Raw genomic sequence first — 18,177 nt, 5'->3', positions numbered from 1 at the left:
ATGCTAAAAATCCAACAGATGGCCCGTCTGACCATTTTCCCTGGTTCCGAGTGTTGAAGCGAGCCAGACGTACGACGACGCTCACTACGGTCGCCCACGGGGAGGACCATCTTCCGCTCTTGTGTCCGCAGCGCGTGCTCCACGCTGTCTATTTCTTCCTCCTCCCCCAAGCTGCTCCCTTCTACACGCGAAGAATTGAACGTACGTGTGGGCTCTGGTTTCTTGCGTTCCTGGGAGGGGGCAACCGTGAGGATTCGCCTGGGGTCGGCGCCGGAGGCGGAGACCAAGCTTCGCCTGTGGCACCGGCCATGAACCTATCACTCATGCAGTCATGCTGCGGTCGGATTTTGACACCCGGATTGACTTTGGACTTTGGAGTCCACTAGGTCCAACCATTTGATCAAACCCTCTGATCATTCAAGTTTTTACTCCATCTGTCAGTCTATCATGCAAGAGATTTCTAAGCACGTGTTAACCTTTATTGAAAACAGCGATAATGGGCACCAATATGCTCAGATCTTCTGTATGCGGCACGAAGACCTTATTTCGTCCAGTAACTGGTGCACAGCAAGACCGCCACAAGCTCAGACATCGACCTAGTTAACCTCAGAAAACTTCAACTCCACTTGTCAGATCTCGCATTCAGAGTGAACCTACACAGATGGTGTCTAAAACAATACTCGTCTCAAAGTTTACTAGAATCCGTAACATTTCAAAATCGGTGTAATACACCCCCTCAAAGGAAAAAAAAAATCAACAGGTTACAAGCTTACAGTCACAGGGAAGCAATTCGCACGGCAACGGACAAAGATTACCATGTGTTTTGTGTTTATATCTCATCTCTCATGCCATGTGTAGTAGTTCCTGTGTGTGGGCGCTCACCTTCCCTTCAGCATTTATGATCCATATATGATTGATGGATGTAAATGCAATAAAGAAGACTGCCAGCTCAGTACCAAACATCAATTGAAGCGACCACAAACAGTAGCCAACTACGAGGAAACTGCTGCATGTTTAAAAAATCTACTCAGCCTCAGCATCTGGAATCTCCATGTCCGATGCTTTGCTTTCAGGTTGATCGTCTGCCTCATTGGCACAATCAGGCTGCTCACCAGATCCAGTAACCTCCTGGTTGGGTTTCTCTTTATCCAATTTGGGGATTTTGAGCCCAAAACGTAACGAGATCCTCTCAAGCAACTCCTTCCCATCCAGTGGAGATAACATGACACACAAATTGGTCTTTCCCTTCCAGCAAACAATGGCAATTGCAGAGGGATCTGTGGCTATAGATCCTATATCCTGATGCCCTGAAATTTGAATAAAAATGTCCAGTAATCATCAGATGTCTAATTTTCATCAAGCTTTGGGTTCTCTTTCAAGAATAATTTTTTTTTGTAAGTCTAAGAATTAGCCTACCCCAACTTGCTTGGGAAAAAAAGGCTATGTTGTTGTTGTTGTTGAAGTCTAAGAATAACGATTGATCTTACCTTCGCGTAATACTACAACGCAGCAACCTGGAAGTAAAGCTGAAGCTTCCTCGCCAAATTTTGCATCCACAAAATCAGGAAACTTAATAGTCCTGTACTGTAAAAGATGCTGGAAGTCAATTGCCGATGCATAAAGAATCTGTTTTGTGATGTACGGAAGCAGGAGTGGCAATCCCTCCGATGACAACCTAAACGTGCACGGTGAGCCATCCTTTGATGACTGTCTTTCCTGAAAGAGTGCAATAATAGAAGAGAATCACCATGTTAAATCATAAAATATTAGCATCTCATAATAGCTTATGTTGATAAAGAACAGTGATTAATCGGACACCTACAAATATCTTTAGGCCAAGTGAGGTGATCTTAAGCCGCTCGCCAACTTTTATGTTGAGCTCCAAAACATCTTGAACAGATTTTGACACATAGTATATTCTCTTAACATGACTAGTATCAGGATTCCTAGTCACGAGATGACCTTCAAGTGGAAATGAATCCTTGATACCATAGAAAGATACTATACTTTTGATTGTCACTTCATCTTTAAAAAATATCACAGGGTCAACCCCTCTCCACCTGCCTTGGTTCTGCTGCCTCCTCCTATCTCTTGTTCCTGCTTGACCTTTTTCTGCCTCATCAACAATCACCTTAGCATCCTCAGAGCTCTTATCTTTTGAACTTTTGCTATCCATGTCTCCATTTTGTTCTCCATCGACAACATTTGTGTTATCAACCACTTGCTGGGGCACAATATTTTCTTCAGATGATACCTTATCTGATCCTAAATCTTTCTCAAGTTTCCCAGTCTTGTCTTCTGGGATACTTTGCTCACTTTTTACCCAATCTACCACCTGGTTCTCTGAAAAGGTGCAATATACCATACTTCAGCACAAGGAAGCAGTGACGGTAACGTATATGAGATTGGATGCAATAAAGTGATAAACAACGAAATATGAAGAATAAGTGAATGTGGAAGAACATTACCGTTCAGAGGAGAGTGTTTATGAAGCACTGCAATGAAAAATGCCCCACTGTTCTGGTCATGAGGAACAATCCTCATGCAACGATGCAATGGGTAATCTGAATGTTCTGTTCGGGTGGAAGTAGAATTTAACTTTTTATATCTAGTTGGAGCTTCACCAGACTCACAATCAACTTCAGTCTTCTCTTCAGTTTTCGCACTGTCACCATTATTGCTGTCATCAATTGCTGTATTTCTTTCTTGTTCTCCCTCTTCTCCCATGTCTGTTGAATCCTTCATGTCTGCATCAAGTACATCTGTGTTGACCTCAATATCTTTGCTGCCTTTACCAGAGGGAAACATGCTTGGTGATATCACACTCTTCCTGTAGCGAGGAACGTCTTCATGAACACCAAACCAAGAACCTCTATCTCGTACCTGCAATACTTGAACTACTGAGGGGATAGCAGAATAAAATTTTACTAACTTGAATTATTAAATTTATTGAGGCGGCAGAAGATGGAATCATGTATACCAACTTAAAGTCTAGAATGCAAGCAAATACTAGATGAGTGTAAACAGTCAAAAAGCAACACAAGTTGCTACACTAGTTCTTTGAAAGTGTTACAATAAAAATAATTATCTTCCAACAGAACACTAAAAAACCAGCACATTCTTCGCCTACTTATTTCAGGTGCAAAAACCTATTGGAAGTACAGGTGAAAATAAATAGACAAAACAGTTAAGCAGAAAGTATACAATATGAAAATGTAAGTTCACTTCCTCTTTATCCAAAGCGCCAAGTTTTGATCAGTATCAATACGCAACTAGGTGCTAATAAGACAATGCAATGGCAGTAGCACTATGCTATCAGCCAGAGATGCCAAAACAAGTACGGACATGTTTATTTTTCATTGACATGGAAATGTGACAGCACCGTGCACTGCACACTCTGCTGAATGACTAGAGTGGTTCGCCAGTTCAGTGTCATCATCTAAGTTTTTCTAAATACATTTGCTTCCAGAAAGGATAGCAAACCCTAGGTTCACAGGAAACCGCATTTAATAGTGAAACTAGACACCCAATGGGCAAAACAGAGGATATATATAATATGTAATCAAGAAAATATTAATGGTTTTAATAACATGTATACTAACCTTCCAGGTGCTAAGTCCAGGACGACGGGCTAATTCAGGCAGCTCACTGGAAACGTCAAGAAGTTCAACAGAGTCCCCACATCTCCGTAGAATCTATAGAGTTATGCACAACATTGTTGATGTTACACGATGTACAAAAAGAGAGACTGAGAGCAAACTACAAAAGCAATATATGAATATACTAAAACAAAGAGCATGTTTGTTGGTCAAATCTCTAAGCATTCTCAAAAAACACACTTGCTGTGCCCTGAACACTATTACACTATTTTTCAAGATAATATTAACTCATGACAGTACTACAAAAATAATAGAAGTTTTGACCAAACCAAACATTATAGAGTAAAGGTTAAAGTTAAAAGTCAAGCATAAAAAATACCTCAGCAACAACAGCTTCATTTTCAACAGGGTTCATTGAACATGTTGAATAAACCATCCTCCCACCCACTTTAAGCAAACCCATACCTGAACAAGCAACAAATAAACAAGTACACAAACTTAATCTCATGATTAACAAATCCTTACAGTACAAATAACATATCATTTATCTGTCATTGTTGGAAAAAAACAACAACAACAACAACATAGCCTTTTTTCCCAAGCAAGTTGGGGTAGGCATTGTTGGAAAAAAACATTAGTATAAATTAATGCCAACTTCTAAAATACATAACTGATTTGGAAACAATCCAAGTATATCATTATGTGTTGATAAGTAAATGAAATAAATATATAAGAAATTTGCAAGTTTCGAAGGGATGAGCTATCCAATTGACAGTTGCAATCAAATTCATGGAATATTTAATGGAGAACCACAATTACAAGGACCTAATTAATAATCAAAGAACATGCAACAGTTCACTTTGCAAGGCATCAGCAGTTCAACACTGCAAAGGTGACTTCAGAATATTAAAAACATTTCATATAACAAAATGCTAGCATAATGAAACAACAGTTCAGTAATAATAATGAAATGCTCCCAGCATGTTTAACTCCTTACCACGCATAGCAATTTCTACTTGCAGACGATGAAGTCCATTCCCCATACCAGCATTCCTGAACAGTCAATCCAGTAGATAAGAAGCTAACTAAATACAGTAGCAAGAAGAATAAATGACTCAGTATTTACCACTTCCTCCACATATCAGGAGCCTTGCGGACGGTCCCATCACCGCTACAAGGCACATCACAAAGCACGCGGTCGAACTCCAACCTCTGCAGCTTGGCCTCATCCATACATGTTTCTGAACAGAATTTCGCAAGATTACAACCAGGAAAGTTTTGTGCTTCATGATTTGTCACAATCAGGTTGGCTGTGCACATTCTCTTTGTCTGATGAATAAGAAGATTGCATCTTTGCACATCGACATCATTAGCTACCACCTGATTACATGGGGGAAGCATCAGGTAAGAGAACTGATGACATAACTAATACATTCCTTTCTGAAAATCAATAGAAGCAAAAATGAAAAGGTTACATCAGTTGCATCTAATAGATACTGAAACACACCAGGGCATTAGGAAGCAATCCAGGTTTCGTTGACTGGTGAATCATCTCTAGTAACTGGAAAGTTTTAGATCCTGGAGCAGCACACACTGCATAAAGATACCAAAATTCATGAGACTGCAGTTAGAGATACCATTTGTCTCAAATAAAAGTGGATGCTATAACCAAGCGGAAGTTGTTTGCCCTTGATTTAATCTCAAACCCACAAAAAGTAATAAGCAAGTTAAAGGCTAACAGAAAAGGCCCAGCTTAAATAAGAGAATGGGGGGGGGGGGGCAATAATTTTAACTTATACATATATAATTGGACACGCTTGTTTGCTGAACTAGGTGATACCCCGCGTGTTGCTGCAGGAATTTTTTTAAAAAGAATTTTAAGTTGAAATTTGAAAATAGAAATACTAAGGTGATTGTATGGCAACATTCTTTTGCTAATGACATTATATATGAAAACATGCTCATTTTGTTTAAAACAGCTCTTAAATGATTGATCCTCCGTGCAGAAATTTTGTAGCGTGGTACTCGCAACGACTAATATGTGGCATGCATGGATGCTATTAGTCACAGAAAATCGATGTAAGAAATAAATAGATGGTCTTAGTGGATGGTGATGTGACGTCTGACGTAGCGGATTCCTATATGATGTGGATAGCTTGCATGTTGAGAAAAATAGAGTTAATGACTCTTAGTGGGGTGCATCTATATAGTTTATATAGATATGTGGCTGCAAACCTTATAAATGGGAAATGTAGCCATTGGTCAAAAAGGAAGTACATAAAGTGCACGATATTTGAATCGATTAACAGGGATGATATAGCATACTGTCAAGAATATGATGATCAGGTTGTACATTCAGAAACAACGGTGGGACCTGCAATAACAAGTCAACAACACATACCATTGAAATTAACCCAAGATATGTAAATCATACATACTATAGCACATCTCTGAAATAAAAATCAGGAACCCACCATACTGACAGCCTCTTGCCTAGTTATGTTGCCAACTTCATTCTCTCGCTTCAAGAATTCATGAAAACTGGAGCCAGAAAAAAATGTTGAATTAACAGTTATCTCAGTGGAATAGGAGTATTAAATGGTCTATGTGCTTTAATATTACAATGCAAACTGTTAAGTGTAATAATCATTTCAAGAAATTTATTTTTATAATCTAATCTAAATAAAGAAAAGAAAGAAGCCTTTTTCCAGTTTATACAATCATCAACATCAACAAAGCCTTTTAATCCCAAGCAAGTTGGGATAGGCTAGAGTTGAAACCCAACAAAGACCATTATTCATGGTTCTGGCATGTGAATCGCAGCTTTCCAAGCACTCATATCTAAGGACAAATCTCTAGGTATACTCCAGTCTTTTAAGTCTCTTCTAATTGTTTCTTCCCATGTCAACTTCGGCCGGCCCCTGCCTCTCCTCATATTATCGTCGTGCTTTAGGATACCACTATGCACTAGTGCCTCTGGCGGTCTCCGTTGGACATGTCCAAACCATCTCAGCCGGTGTTGGATAAGCTTTTCTTCAATTGGTGCTATCCCTAGCCTATCCCGTATATCATCATTTCGAACTCGATCCATCCTTGTATGCCCACAAATCCAACGCAACATGCGTATTTCTACAACACTTAATTGTTGGACGTGCCGCCTTTTTGTAGGCCAACATTCCGCACCATACAACATTGCCGGTCTAATCGCCGTTCTATAAAACTTGCCTTTTAACTTCTGAGGTACCTTCTTGTCACAAAGGACACCAGATGCTTGGCGCCACTTCATCCATCCCACTTTGATTCTATGACTAACATCCTCATCAATATCTCCATCTCTCTGTAGCATCGATCCCAAATATCGAAAGGTATCCCTCTTGGGCACTACTTGACCTTCCAAACTAACATCTCCCTCCTCATGAGTGGCGCCGAAGTCACACCTCATATACTCAATTTTAGTCCTGCTAAGTCTAAAACCTTTGGACTTTAGCGTTTGCCGCCACAACTCCAGCTTCCTATTCACTCCCGCACGGCTTTCATCAACTAACACGACATCATCAGCGAAAAGCATACACCAAGGAATATCACCTTGTATGTCTCTTGTGACCTCATCCATCACTAGGGCAAAAAGATACGGGCTCAAAGCTAATCCTTGATGTAGTCCTATCTTAATCGGAAAGTCATCTATGTCACCATCACTTGTTCGGACCCTAGTCATTACATTATTGTACATGTCCTTAATGAGGGCCACATACTTTGTTAGGACTTTATGCCTATCCAAAGCCCACCACATCACATTCCGTGGTATCTTGTCATAAGCCTTCTCCAAGTCAATGAAAACCATGTGTAGGTCCTTCTTCTGCTCTCTATACCGCTCCATGACTTTTCAGTTTATACAATGACCTTAGAGCATCTCCAGCAGTTTGGCAAATCGAGTTGTCATCTTTGATTTTTGACAAAAACGTTAAAAATACTCCTCCAACAGTTTGGCAAAAGATTTGGCAATTTTTGGCAACTTGGGAAAAACCAGCCTCCAGCGCGTAAATATACGCGCGCGGCGCGCGGTTGGCATCGTGGTTTCTAGTCAGGTGGGAGGGTGAAAAAAGAAATAAATAACAAAGAATGGTTTCTGATTTAAGTTTTCAAGAGGTGGAAGGGCATAAATATAATTTTGTTTCTCTCTCAGGGTTCCTGATGTAAGTTAGATCTGGATTTGGCAAGTGAATTATGCCAAACTGTTGGAGATAATCTCTTTTTTTACTTGGCATATCTTTTTAAAAGTTGGCAAAACACAAGATATGCCGAGTAAAATATGACAAACTCTTGGAGATGCTCTTATTTATTTGCACATGAATACACAGCTAATACATCTGCAAATCCAAACTCTTACAAGAAACATCAACATGAAAACATAACAAGTTCTAAGTGACTACTACATTCTACCATTTCAGAAGATTCTCTCAAAATAAATATCATGCAGCATCTGTTATTCTGTTTACCTCTCAAGTGCCTGGTTTCTCCTCAGTTGCATTCGGGAAAAGTTCAAATGCCATGCAAGATTACCAGGGTACCAAGGCAAAGGCCGGATAGCATCTTCTCCATGCTCATCGCTTACCTGTCCATGACAAAAAAATGATTACAAAATAGATAGTGTCAAGAGCACTAACTCTTAGACTTATGCATGAGTTTAAAAGCAACCTCAGTCTCTAATGATTTTCTGAAGTCGTTTTCCAATTGTGAGCAGATATCTTGAAAAAACTGACAGCTGAGAAGGCAAAGAAAACTTTAGCTTACTAGAGTAATCAAACCCCTAATAAACAAATTCATTACTCTGAAATGTTGCACCACGTAAAAGATAGAAAAGAAAGTCCCATTAAAACTGCCACAGTTTTTTGCACAATTACTCTGCCCAACCATATGGTCAGTTGTTCAGTTTAGGTTCTTGTAAAATAAGAATGTTACAAAGTTGCACAATAAGCACAACAAAATAGCAGATGAACCATAGGATGTAGACAGCACACTGAACAGAACACAAATAGTGTAATCCTTGATAAAAATAAAAGGAAAAGAGTCTAAAGCAACACGGGGATCAAGTTCAGAGTCCATCAAGCAAACCAGTTTTGTCTATATGATTGAATTCAGACCAACAATTGCCCAATATGCTTGCAAATATAAGATCAGGTGAATTCGGTTCCACTCTCAAGCGAAAGGAATATTTACTCAATAAATAATACATGCTTGGCAACAATAGAAATTTCTTAAGAGGACATGACAGTTTGCAACCTCTATATCTCGACAGGTGATAAGGATAAGGCAGTATGTCATAGTTCTCACAGTTTAGCAGCGCATACATGGTTTTACAACTTGAACAAGTGAACATAGAACCGAGTACACCAGAATCACCAGGAAATTGTTGAATTGGTAATTTCAAGCAGAGGTGCAATAGTCACAGAAAAGTATCATATACAACAGATAACACATATGTAACTTCCATGCTATAGTAGTGAAAAGTGTGATATCTGATATTGGTTCATAAGCAAACTGCTTTGCCATTCAACTTAGTCAAAATAAGTAAGCAAGCAATCAAGTAGAACTTATGCATCCACTTTCATACTTCAGAGAGAGCATTACCTCGCATTAATCCTAAAAGTGGCAGGTAATGGCTTTCGGAGCATACTTATGAAATCATCCCACTCTTCCTCAGGAATAATTTGCTGCTCCTGCAAGACAAATACATGTGCCAGATTCAACAGGATTACCCACAATCCCAATCCAAAGTTTCTATGAAATTCTACATCCAGCTGAAAAGCTAAAGACCTATAAGAAATCACAACATCTAAGTAACATTACAAATTGCAGTAGACTCATATAGATGCAACAAACAAACTGATAGCTTAAATGAACACATCAGCAAATCATACTAGCTACATGACGACAGAGCCCTGAATCCCAAACCAAAACACATAGACAACGCCCTGAGGTATCCAACCACCATCTGACTACCGTCAGAAGCTAGAAACACACCAAATCGCTCAATCATAATGAGAAGCAGAGCATGATCTGAAGCAAGCGGCGCTACCTTGTAGTACTCCTCGAAGGCCGGGTTCTCGGTGGCGAAGGGCTGCCACGAGGGATTCCCCTCGCGCCCCTCGCCCGCTTCGCCGGCGGGAGGGCGCTGGGGGTTGTGCTTCCAGACGTTCTCGCGGCCCTGCTTGAAGTGGCGGCGCTGCGTCCGCCCGCGCTTCCGCCCGCCTCCCATCCCAGCTCCCTGTCGCACGCGTGCGCGCTGCTGCTGCCCCTCGTGGCGGCGCGGGAGGAGGCGGCGTTGCTGGCGCGAGGGAGATTAGCAGGGTTTGCGTCTGGGGTTGAGGAGCGGCGGCGCGGCGAGCGATGCGGCTCGGGGGTGGGAATGCGGGAAGGGGAAAAGCAGTGGGAGGAGTCGTCTCGGAGAGGGAGGAGTATCGCCAGTTGGGCTGGGCTGGAGTGAAGCGCGCGGCAGAGTCCGTCCAATGAAAAATGTGTAGCCTATTAAAAAGATGGGCCGGATCTCTCTCGCTTACATCAATTTTATTTTTCTTGGGCTGATAAACTTTCCGGCTCAGCCCATGTCCCATGACAGCGTATGCCTTACCCTGATGCTCAAAAAAAAAAAACAGTCTCCAGATGCTCAAACAAAAACTAATCAGTCCCATAAAAAAACAAAAACTAAACAATCTCCTTTTATCCTTTTGAAAAAAATGACCTGTCATGCCAAAAAAAAAATTGTACAACTTGCCAATGGGGGTGTAGAATAGGCAATATTGTACAACGGTGCTTACAAGAAACATCAGGCGGCTACTTTTTTCATGTTCAGAAAAATGTGTCGTTCTATGAGAAAGAGCTTAGAAGCCTCTTTGAGAACGGGTCAATGGACAATGGAAGGATGAATGCACGGAACGAAACGACGTCGACCACACGTCAACACGTGGTCAATTGATCACTTTGTGAATTGTTTTTTTTTTTTTGCGAATAGACCACTTTGTGAATTGTGATATTGTTATACCAGGAAGGCAGTTGCGAATTGCGAAAAAAGAACAGGTCGTCCATTCGTTAGCCTATGCTATGCGTTCCAGTGGGAAGCCAGCCCAGAAAATGACCTAGGGCGGACATCTACGATAAAAAATTTGCACGGCCAGAGCGAGACGACGAGACTTGCTGCCCGGTAGCAGGCGCCCACGTCAGCGGCGCACGGGATCCGCTGTCGCCACCGACGGGTGCCGAGATGAGGCTGCAGGACAGACAGGCGCGGAGTGGCGTCGCGCAACGGCAGCGACGCGCCAATGTGAGCGCCTGAGCGGGACTGTAGGGGGGTAGATGGTGAACTGCTGAAATTGGCAGCGGCATATGGTGGCAAGAAGATGCAGTGCTGGGTTGGGGCGCTAGGTTGAACCACTTAAGAGGCCGCAGCCCACTCGACCTCGCGTTCGGAGGGCGCCGCCGCACCGTCATGAGCCTCTGCCGGAGTTGAGAACGGGGGATATCGTCAGCACCCACGAACCGGAGAAAACATCTACTATTATGGGTCGCCGCACCAGGAAGCCTAGTGTTTATCTTGGCGCGAATGGGTTCGCTAGATGTGCCTGCCCGCACATATCCGGCCCAATCCATATAAACACAAGAGAGCCGCTAGTTAAATACTGAGTGCGTGCGAGGAGGAAAGATATCAAACAACTTGTATGAACTCTTACTCTTTTCTCAAGTAACATGTTATGCGAAACCAATTCCCTCTTCTTTTATGTTCTTCCTATGTTTTTCAGATCCATCCTTCTCATTCTCTGCTACCTTTACTGTTAACAAATATACTCTGAATCTCACCTGGAGGGACCTAGGGCGGCCGCCCTGGATCGGCCTAGTGGTGGCTCCGCCACTGCGTTCACAACTAGTTTTTAATCTCAAAAAGAAAAAAACTAGTTGTTAATCCCAAGTCCGCTCTGCCTTTATAGTCTCCTGCCAATAACTATCAGATAATCCACGCAGGCACCCAAATTAAAGGGGCGTACACCATCGCTCTGATCTTCCATGGAGATGAAGTTCTCATGGCTTCTTCTTCTCGGGCTTCTGGCCGTGTGGATGCTCGCCGCCGTGTCCACCGCGGCCGACGTCCCGGCACCGGCAGCGAGGGGACCAGGCTGCTCTACGAGGTGCGGCGAGATCGACGTCCCGTACCCGTACATGGCTTGGACCCGCAGTGCCCGATCCACGGCGGATTCGTGCTCAACTGCACCACCGTGGGCCGCGCCACCAAGCTGTTTCATGGCGGCTTGGAGGTGATCAAGATCTCCGTACCCGACGGCAAGGCCTGGGTCAAGACTTGGATCTCTCGGCAGTGCTACGACCAAACCACCAACGGGATGCTCTACAACAACGCGCAGCTGTCGCTTGGCAACCAATGCGTTATGTCGGCAGATGATAACAAAGTCATTGTCATGGGATGCAATAGTCGAGCCTACGTGTGGAGTGACTCCGTAAGTAGTCTTTACCTCGTCGTTCTTCAGTTCTCTCAATATACATGCCCAAATTCAGCAACTTTTCTTATATAGAAAAAAGAGCACACAAACGAGAGGAAGTAATCATATATAAGCGAAGTCTATTATTACTTCTCCAAACTTAGCAGCTAACTGATTCGTGCTCAAACCTATTATTACTTCTCCAAACTTAGCAGCTAACTGATTCGTGCTCAAACCATGCAGTACATAATCGGGTGCTCGTCAACATGCACTCAAGAACGGCTTAAGAACGGCTCATCATGCACTGGTACAGATGGGTGCTGCCAGGCAGCTCTACCGAAAGGTGTGCGGAAATACGACAGCTATTTCAATGAGCAGTACAACACCAGCCAAATATGTAGGAGAACCCCTTGCAATTACATAGCGGTGATGGAAACCGCAGCCTTCAACTTCAGCACCACCTATCTCACCTCAACGGTGTTCTACGACATGGACAGCTCGCTGATACCCACTGTGCTAGAATGGGGGCTAGCACAGAAAACATGCGAGGAAGCCAGAACTAACAAGACTGCCTATGCGTGTGTTAGCAACAATAGCGACTGCATCGACAACAACTACGTGGGTTACCACTGCAAGTGCTCCCCGGGATACAAAGGCAATCCATACGTCCCTGACGGTTGCACAGGTTCCTCTCTTCATATGCCCTTAGTTTCCTCCTCTTGCTTCCCTTGTGTATCTCCTGCTCGCTGAAAAGAAATAGAACGATTTTAACCAAAATCAGTGCTGCACCTTTTTTCAGATATCAATGAGTGCCAAGACAATGTTACTTATCCTTGCGCTGGAATATGCAAAAATACACAGGGGCATTTCACTTGTTCATGCCCGCCAGGACAAGATAAGATCAATGGCCATTGCATGAAAGCTCACAAGTCAATTTGGGTGGCGCCGGTTGTTGGTAGGTTGCGGTCGAGGAACCTTTAATTTTGGGGGTTCATTTCTGGTAGCATTTGGAGTACTTTAATGATTGGTAGGGGTCAAGTCGAAGTAATCAGTTTGTCTAATCATGCATGCAGGTGGAAGTGTTGGACTAGTCGTTCTTCTCATAGTCGTCACTTGTGCATACTTAATCCGAGAGAGGCGTAAGCTGCATCACATCAAACAAAAGTATTTTCGGCAGCATGGTGGTCTGATACTGTTCGAGGAGATGAAATCACAACAAGGGCGTTGCCTTCAGAATCTTCTCAGAAGAAGAACTACAGCAAGCCACACACAGGTTTGATGAGCATTGGGTCATTGGCCATGGAGGCCATGGCAAAGTCTACAAGGGAGTTTTGAAGACCGAGGTCGAAGTAGCTGTGAAAAGATGCATGACAATTGATGAGCAACACAAGAAAAAATTCGGCAAGGAGATGCTAATCCTATCCCAAATCAACCACAAGAGCATTGTCAAGATCCTCGGCTGTTGCCTCGAAGTTGAAGTGCCCATGCTAGTGTATGAGTTCATCCCAAATGGTACGTTGTTCGATCTAATCCATGGTAATCATGGCCAACACATCTCCTTGGGCACTCGCTTGAGGATTGCTTGTGAGTCTGCAGAGGCATTAGCTTACCTTCATTCATGCGCATCTCCACCAATCCTCCATGGTGACATCAAATCTACAAACATCCTCCTGGATGGTGACTATGCAGCAAAGGTCTCCGACTTTGGTGCGTCCATCCTAGCATCAAGCGACAAATCGCAATTTGTCACGCTAGTCCAAGGAACTTGTGGGTACCTTGACCCGGAGTACATGCAAACATGCCAATTAACAGATAAAAGCGACGTGTATAGCTTTGGAGTTGTTCTCCTAGAGTTGCTCACGCAAAAGAAGGCATTCAACCTTGAAGGGCCTGAGCACGAGAAGAGTCTATCGATGAGGTTTCTATCCGTGATGAAGGAAAACAAGCTTGAAGATATCCTTGATGATCAAATCAAGAACAACGAGAATATGGAATATCTCGAGGAGTTTGCAGAGTTGGCGAGGCAATGCTTGGACATGAGTGGTGTGAATAGGCCATCAATGAAGGAGGTTGCAGATAATCTTGGGAGGTTGAGGAAGGTCATGCAGCATCCATGGGCACATCAAAATTCTGAAGAGTTGGACAGCTTGCTTGGAGAGACCTCTATGTCTATGGTCAGCTCGGCTGTTACTCCCGAAGCTTTTAGCATTGAAAAGAAAGTTGCTATGGGCTTCGAATCAGGGCGTTAGCCAACTGTGTGTGCCGTTGTTTTGTTGCATTATCTTAATATAAAGGTGATGTAAAATTGTAGATGTTTTCTTAGTTTGTTTGTAGGAATTAGACTTTGTAGAAGAATTATTTCTTCATGGCCCATCGAGGTGATTTTTGCCATGGCTATTAAATTTATTTCTTGCTATCTCCAGTGTAGAGATATTGACATCCATTATTAAAAATAAAAAGAAGGATAGTAGAGCAACATCCATGATGAGATCAAGTCAAGTTTTAAATCCACTAAGCAAAACTTGATCTGTCTATGTGATTCAGAGTAACAATGGCCAGATATGCTTACGATCAGAACATTCAGTATACCACCAGTTCACCTAATTTAGTTCCATAGAATTTGGACATCTTGAGGGAGTAAGGAAGCTTTACTAAATAATTACTACTTGCCTGGCAACTATTTATATTTCTCAATAGGACCTTATATTCAGATGTTATCCCTCAAGAATATATGGGAGTATGGGAGTAAATATTTTTTCACGGTTTTATAGCCCAAAGTTTATCTTTCACCAATAATATAGAGGAAGGCAAGACGCCTCCATCTGTGAGCGAGTTCCACCAAGTCATGGCTCCTTATCCAACGTATACACTTCTATACATAAAAAAAAATCAAGAGCACCACAATGATGCATATATATAAGTCAACTGCTTTGACATTCAACTCAGTCAAAACAATTATACTAAATTACTAATGATTAGACTAAGCCAAAAAATAATAATATGTATCCACGGCCTGATAGTTATAAGAGAATAAAAGAAATAGCATCACCTTGAAACAATCATGGAAGCGGCTCTGCAATTGGCTCCCGGATCATACACATGAAGGCGTGAAGCGACGCCACTCTTCCTCGGCTGTCCCCTCGACCAAAACCTCAGGACACCATGGCTCGATGACTCACCAGCTCAACCGCCGGACCGCCGGCCAGTGTGTGGCCAGCTCAACCGCTCAGCATGTCCATTCCTATGAATCCTGCCCCCGCCCCCGTCATGCCGCCTCCATCGCATCCGCTAGCGCCTCACCGGCGCCGCGGCTGCCCCGCCGCGCGCCCGCGCCCTCCCTTCCTCTTCCGCGCGCCCGCGCCCTCCATTCCTCTTCCTCTTCCTCCGCCCGCAGTCGACGGCTCTCGCCGCCTCTAAGCCGGCAGACACCGGAGAACCCGAACCCCCCAGCCCCAAAACCCTAACCAGCAGAAGCGGGCGGCGCCGGTGAGGACGGCGAGAAGAAGCGGCGGCGCGGGCGAGCTAGTGCTAGGGAGGAGGAAGATGCAGCAGCTGAGTAGCAGATCGAACGGTGTCGTGGAGGACTACGAACGATCAGAGATGCCCAATTGGGCTCGATGGACGATCAGATCGTCGTAGAGAGGCCCAATTGGGCTCGATGGGCTGAAAGGCTAAAAGTCACTAATTACAGTAATTAGCCGGCTAGCCCGAAGAAAACACTCGATCCTTCCGTTCTTATCCTCTAGCTACAGCATATCGAGGCGGAGCGGAGGCGATTGGCTTCTCGGTGTCAATTCCGCCGGCGCCTCCTCGCCTCCGGCAGCCGTTCCGGCATCAGAGATGGGGAGGGATTGCGGGGTCGGTGGCCGATATATTTTACCTATCCTATTACCTTAGGGCTTGCTAGGTTAGAGTTAGTGTCCTTCGTTTCGGTGTTGCCGATGCGAAGTCCAGTTTCCCTCCATGGTGATGTGGATGAAGGCGACGGCGATGATGCTGGCGGCTTCTTCTGCACCACAGGTTGGAGGTATGTTGTCCACTTGTCCGAGAAATCGGGTTAGTGTTTGCTTTCTCGCTGCCGCGGTCTTTTTCCCTTTTGGGTTGCTTTATCAGCCGACGACTCGGGGTCGCATGCGTCCCTTGAGGCGGCTGATCCTGGAGTTTTCGGGGATGCGACGGTCAATGGCCGTCAAATACTGCATGTGCGTTCAATCGTTCCAAGGGCAGATCGAAGCTTTCGATGTGCCAATCGTTGTGTCACACCCCGATGTTAATCTTGACGCTAATATCGTGCTTAATTGCTAATTGAGGCTAATCACCGTCATTAGCGTTAATCGAGTTTGCGTGGTAAACATTGAGTTAGCCGTGTTCAACCGCGTTTTTCTCGCTAATCTGAGCTCCAAATCAACTGTTGCCCAAAACAAAAGTTGTAGATCTTCTCTTCCTCTACAACTTTTATTTTGGCCAAATTTCAAGTTCCTATATCAAATTTTGAGATTCGGATGGTCAAACGCGAGTCAAAAATGGTCAAAATCAAACACTGTGCTTCCCTGTGCTCCACTGTGCTCGGCGCCCATACCACGACCGACCGCTGGCGACTCCACGCGTCGGCCGTCGGCGATCCTCGCACGCCGCGCGAACGCGTCCTTATCCGCTCGCTACGCCCATCATCTGTTCCTCCTCATCCCCTTCTCCTTCCTCGCGCTCGTGCGGAGCCAAGCCGAGCAGAGCTCGCCGTCGACGTCCCTCCGGCCGAACCTCGCCGTCCCGCCCCGATTCCTCGCGCCCCGACCTCCCTATCCTCGCCCTGAAGATCCACCACCCCCTCACGCTTTCCTCCTCCTCCCAGACCTCTTCCCCGCTTGAATCCCCCACCGCCGGCGTCGGGGTGCCGTCGCGCCGTCGTGGCCGCTCGGGCTCCGCCGCTTGCGCGTCGCAGAACGCCCCTGCACGGGGCCCTGCAGCGCTGCCGTGCGCCCCACCGCCGCCCGGCCACCCTGGTCGCGGCCGCGCCCCACTCCTCCGCTGCCCTGCGCCGCGCCGGCCGGAACGCCAAGCGCCGCCGCCCTGCTCTTGCGCCCCACCGCCCGCCCTGGCCGCGGCTTAGCCTAGCCGCGCCGCCGGTCATGGCCATGGCGCGTGCGGGCGCAAAACAGAGGAGGGCTGGACTGGGCCTTCCACTGCCATGTGGGGCCCAGCTGTCAGCCAGTTTAGGGTTTAGGGTTTTTTCTTTTATTGAATAAATGGTTGAAATCTTCCAAAATTCGTAGAGAATCCTAGAAAAATGATAAAAAGGCAAAACCAGTTGCATTAGCTTTGTAATTTCATGCTCTATCTGATAGAACCATGAAATGGAGAGTTTCATTACTTTTGCTAGATGGTTTTGCTGGTTCCTGTTTAAGAGCAATTAAAGCCTGGAACTACTTTTTTCTTGTTGGAATTGAGCTTGTTTTGCTCAAATGCACCCCAGTCTTTCTTGTTGGAGACACTTTAGGCTAAAGAGAATTTGGAGCCAAAATACCATCTCAGCACTACACCATTCCTTTGAGCCATAGTTTTGAGAGTCCTGTTTACTGGTCTTGCCTACGCTTCTATTTATGAGTACTGCATTGTAGTGCATCATTTCATGAGTTTCATGCATGGCATATTTTATTCGCATAGACACTGGAACCGAAGTCGCCTACGAGCTGATTGCCGAGACGGTCCAGGAGCCACCAGCAGGAGAGCAGCAGACCGAAGAGGCCGTTAATCAAGCTCTCGGAGAAATCACTAACCCTGCTGACCTGCAAGGCAAGCCCCGGAGCATAAATCTTAATTTTAGTATTCAATATTTATTATATATTTATTGTGCATTTAAGTTTCTAGGAGTTGATTGAAACCTTAGATGCATGATCCCTAGATTTCCTCAGTCACTCTACTAGTGTACAGGTCGTTAGTACTGCAATGCTTAATCAGGATTCGGTAGAAGTCGAGTGATTCCTGTCACTCGCGAGTTATGGGTTCTTGTTACTCATGGCTTTATGGCTTGAGAAAAGAAAGGAAAAATGGAGACAGGGCGGAGAGGAATTTGGTTATGTATATGGAATGTAAGGAAA

General features: G+C 44.5%; 1 protein-coding gene, 1 long non-coding RNA gene and 1 pseudogene across 2 annotated transcripts; 1 reads left to right on the top strand and 2 right to left on the bottom strand.

Moving 5' to 3' along the window:
- Positions 1-600: 600 nt before the first annotated feature.
- On the bottom strand, positions 601-10,101 carry LOC120681975 (RNA cytosine C(5)-methyltransferase NSUN2-like). Its single transcript, XM_039963676.1, has 15 exons — positions 9,676-10,101; positions 9,228-9,316; positions 8,295-8,361; positions 8,096-8,211; positions 6,074-6,140; positions 5,925-5,973; positions 5,107-5,192; positions 4,726-4,979; positions 4,597-4,652; positions 3,979-4,064; positions 3,603-3,695; positions 2,469-2,883; positions 1,823-2,343; positions 1,488-1,716; positions 601-1,307 (listed from the first exon to the last, which is right to left on the bottom strand). The coding sequence occupies exons 1-15, from the start codon at positions 9,853-9,855 to the stop codon at positions 1,024-1,026; spliced, it is 2,592 nt and encodes an 863-aa protein (XP_039819610.1). The 5' UTR covers positions 9,856-10,101; the 3' UTR covers positions 601-1,023.
- Positions 10,102-11,509: 1,408 nt separating this feature from the next.
- Positions 11,510-14,498, top strand: LOC120681957 (annotated as a pseudogene).
- On the bottom strand, positions 12,203-15,781 carry LOC120681966. The gene is made up of 3 exons (XR_005678150.1): positions 15,132-15,781; positions 12,319-12,828; positions 12,203-12,270 (listed from the first exon to the last, which is right to left on the bottom strand). It is a non-coding gene; the product is annotated as an uncharacterized LOC120681966 (long non-coding RNA).
- Between the last annotated feature and the right edge of the window lie 2,396 nt (positions 15,782-18,177).

The sequence above is a fragment of the Panicum virgatum genome, chromosome 2K, assembly GCF_016808335.1.
Source record: "Panicum virgatum strain AP13 chromosome 2K, P.virgatum_v5, whole genome shotgun sequence".
Lineage (NCBI taxonomy): Eukaryota > Viridiplantae > Streptophyta > Magnoliopsida > Poales > Poaceae > Panicum > Panicum virgatum.
The sequence above is the reverse complement of the archived record's forward strand: the minus strand, read 5'-3'. Positions and strand labels throughout refer to the sequence as shown.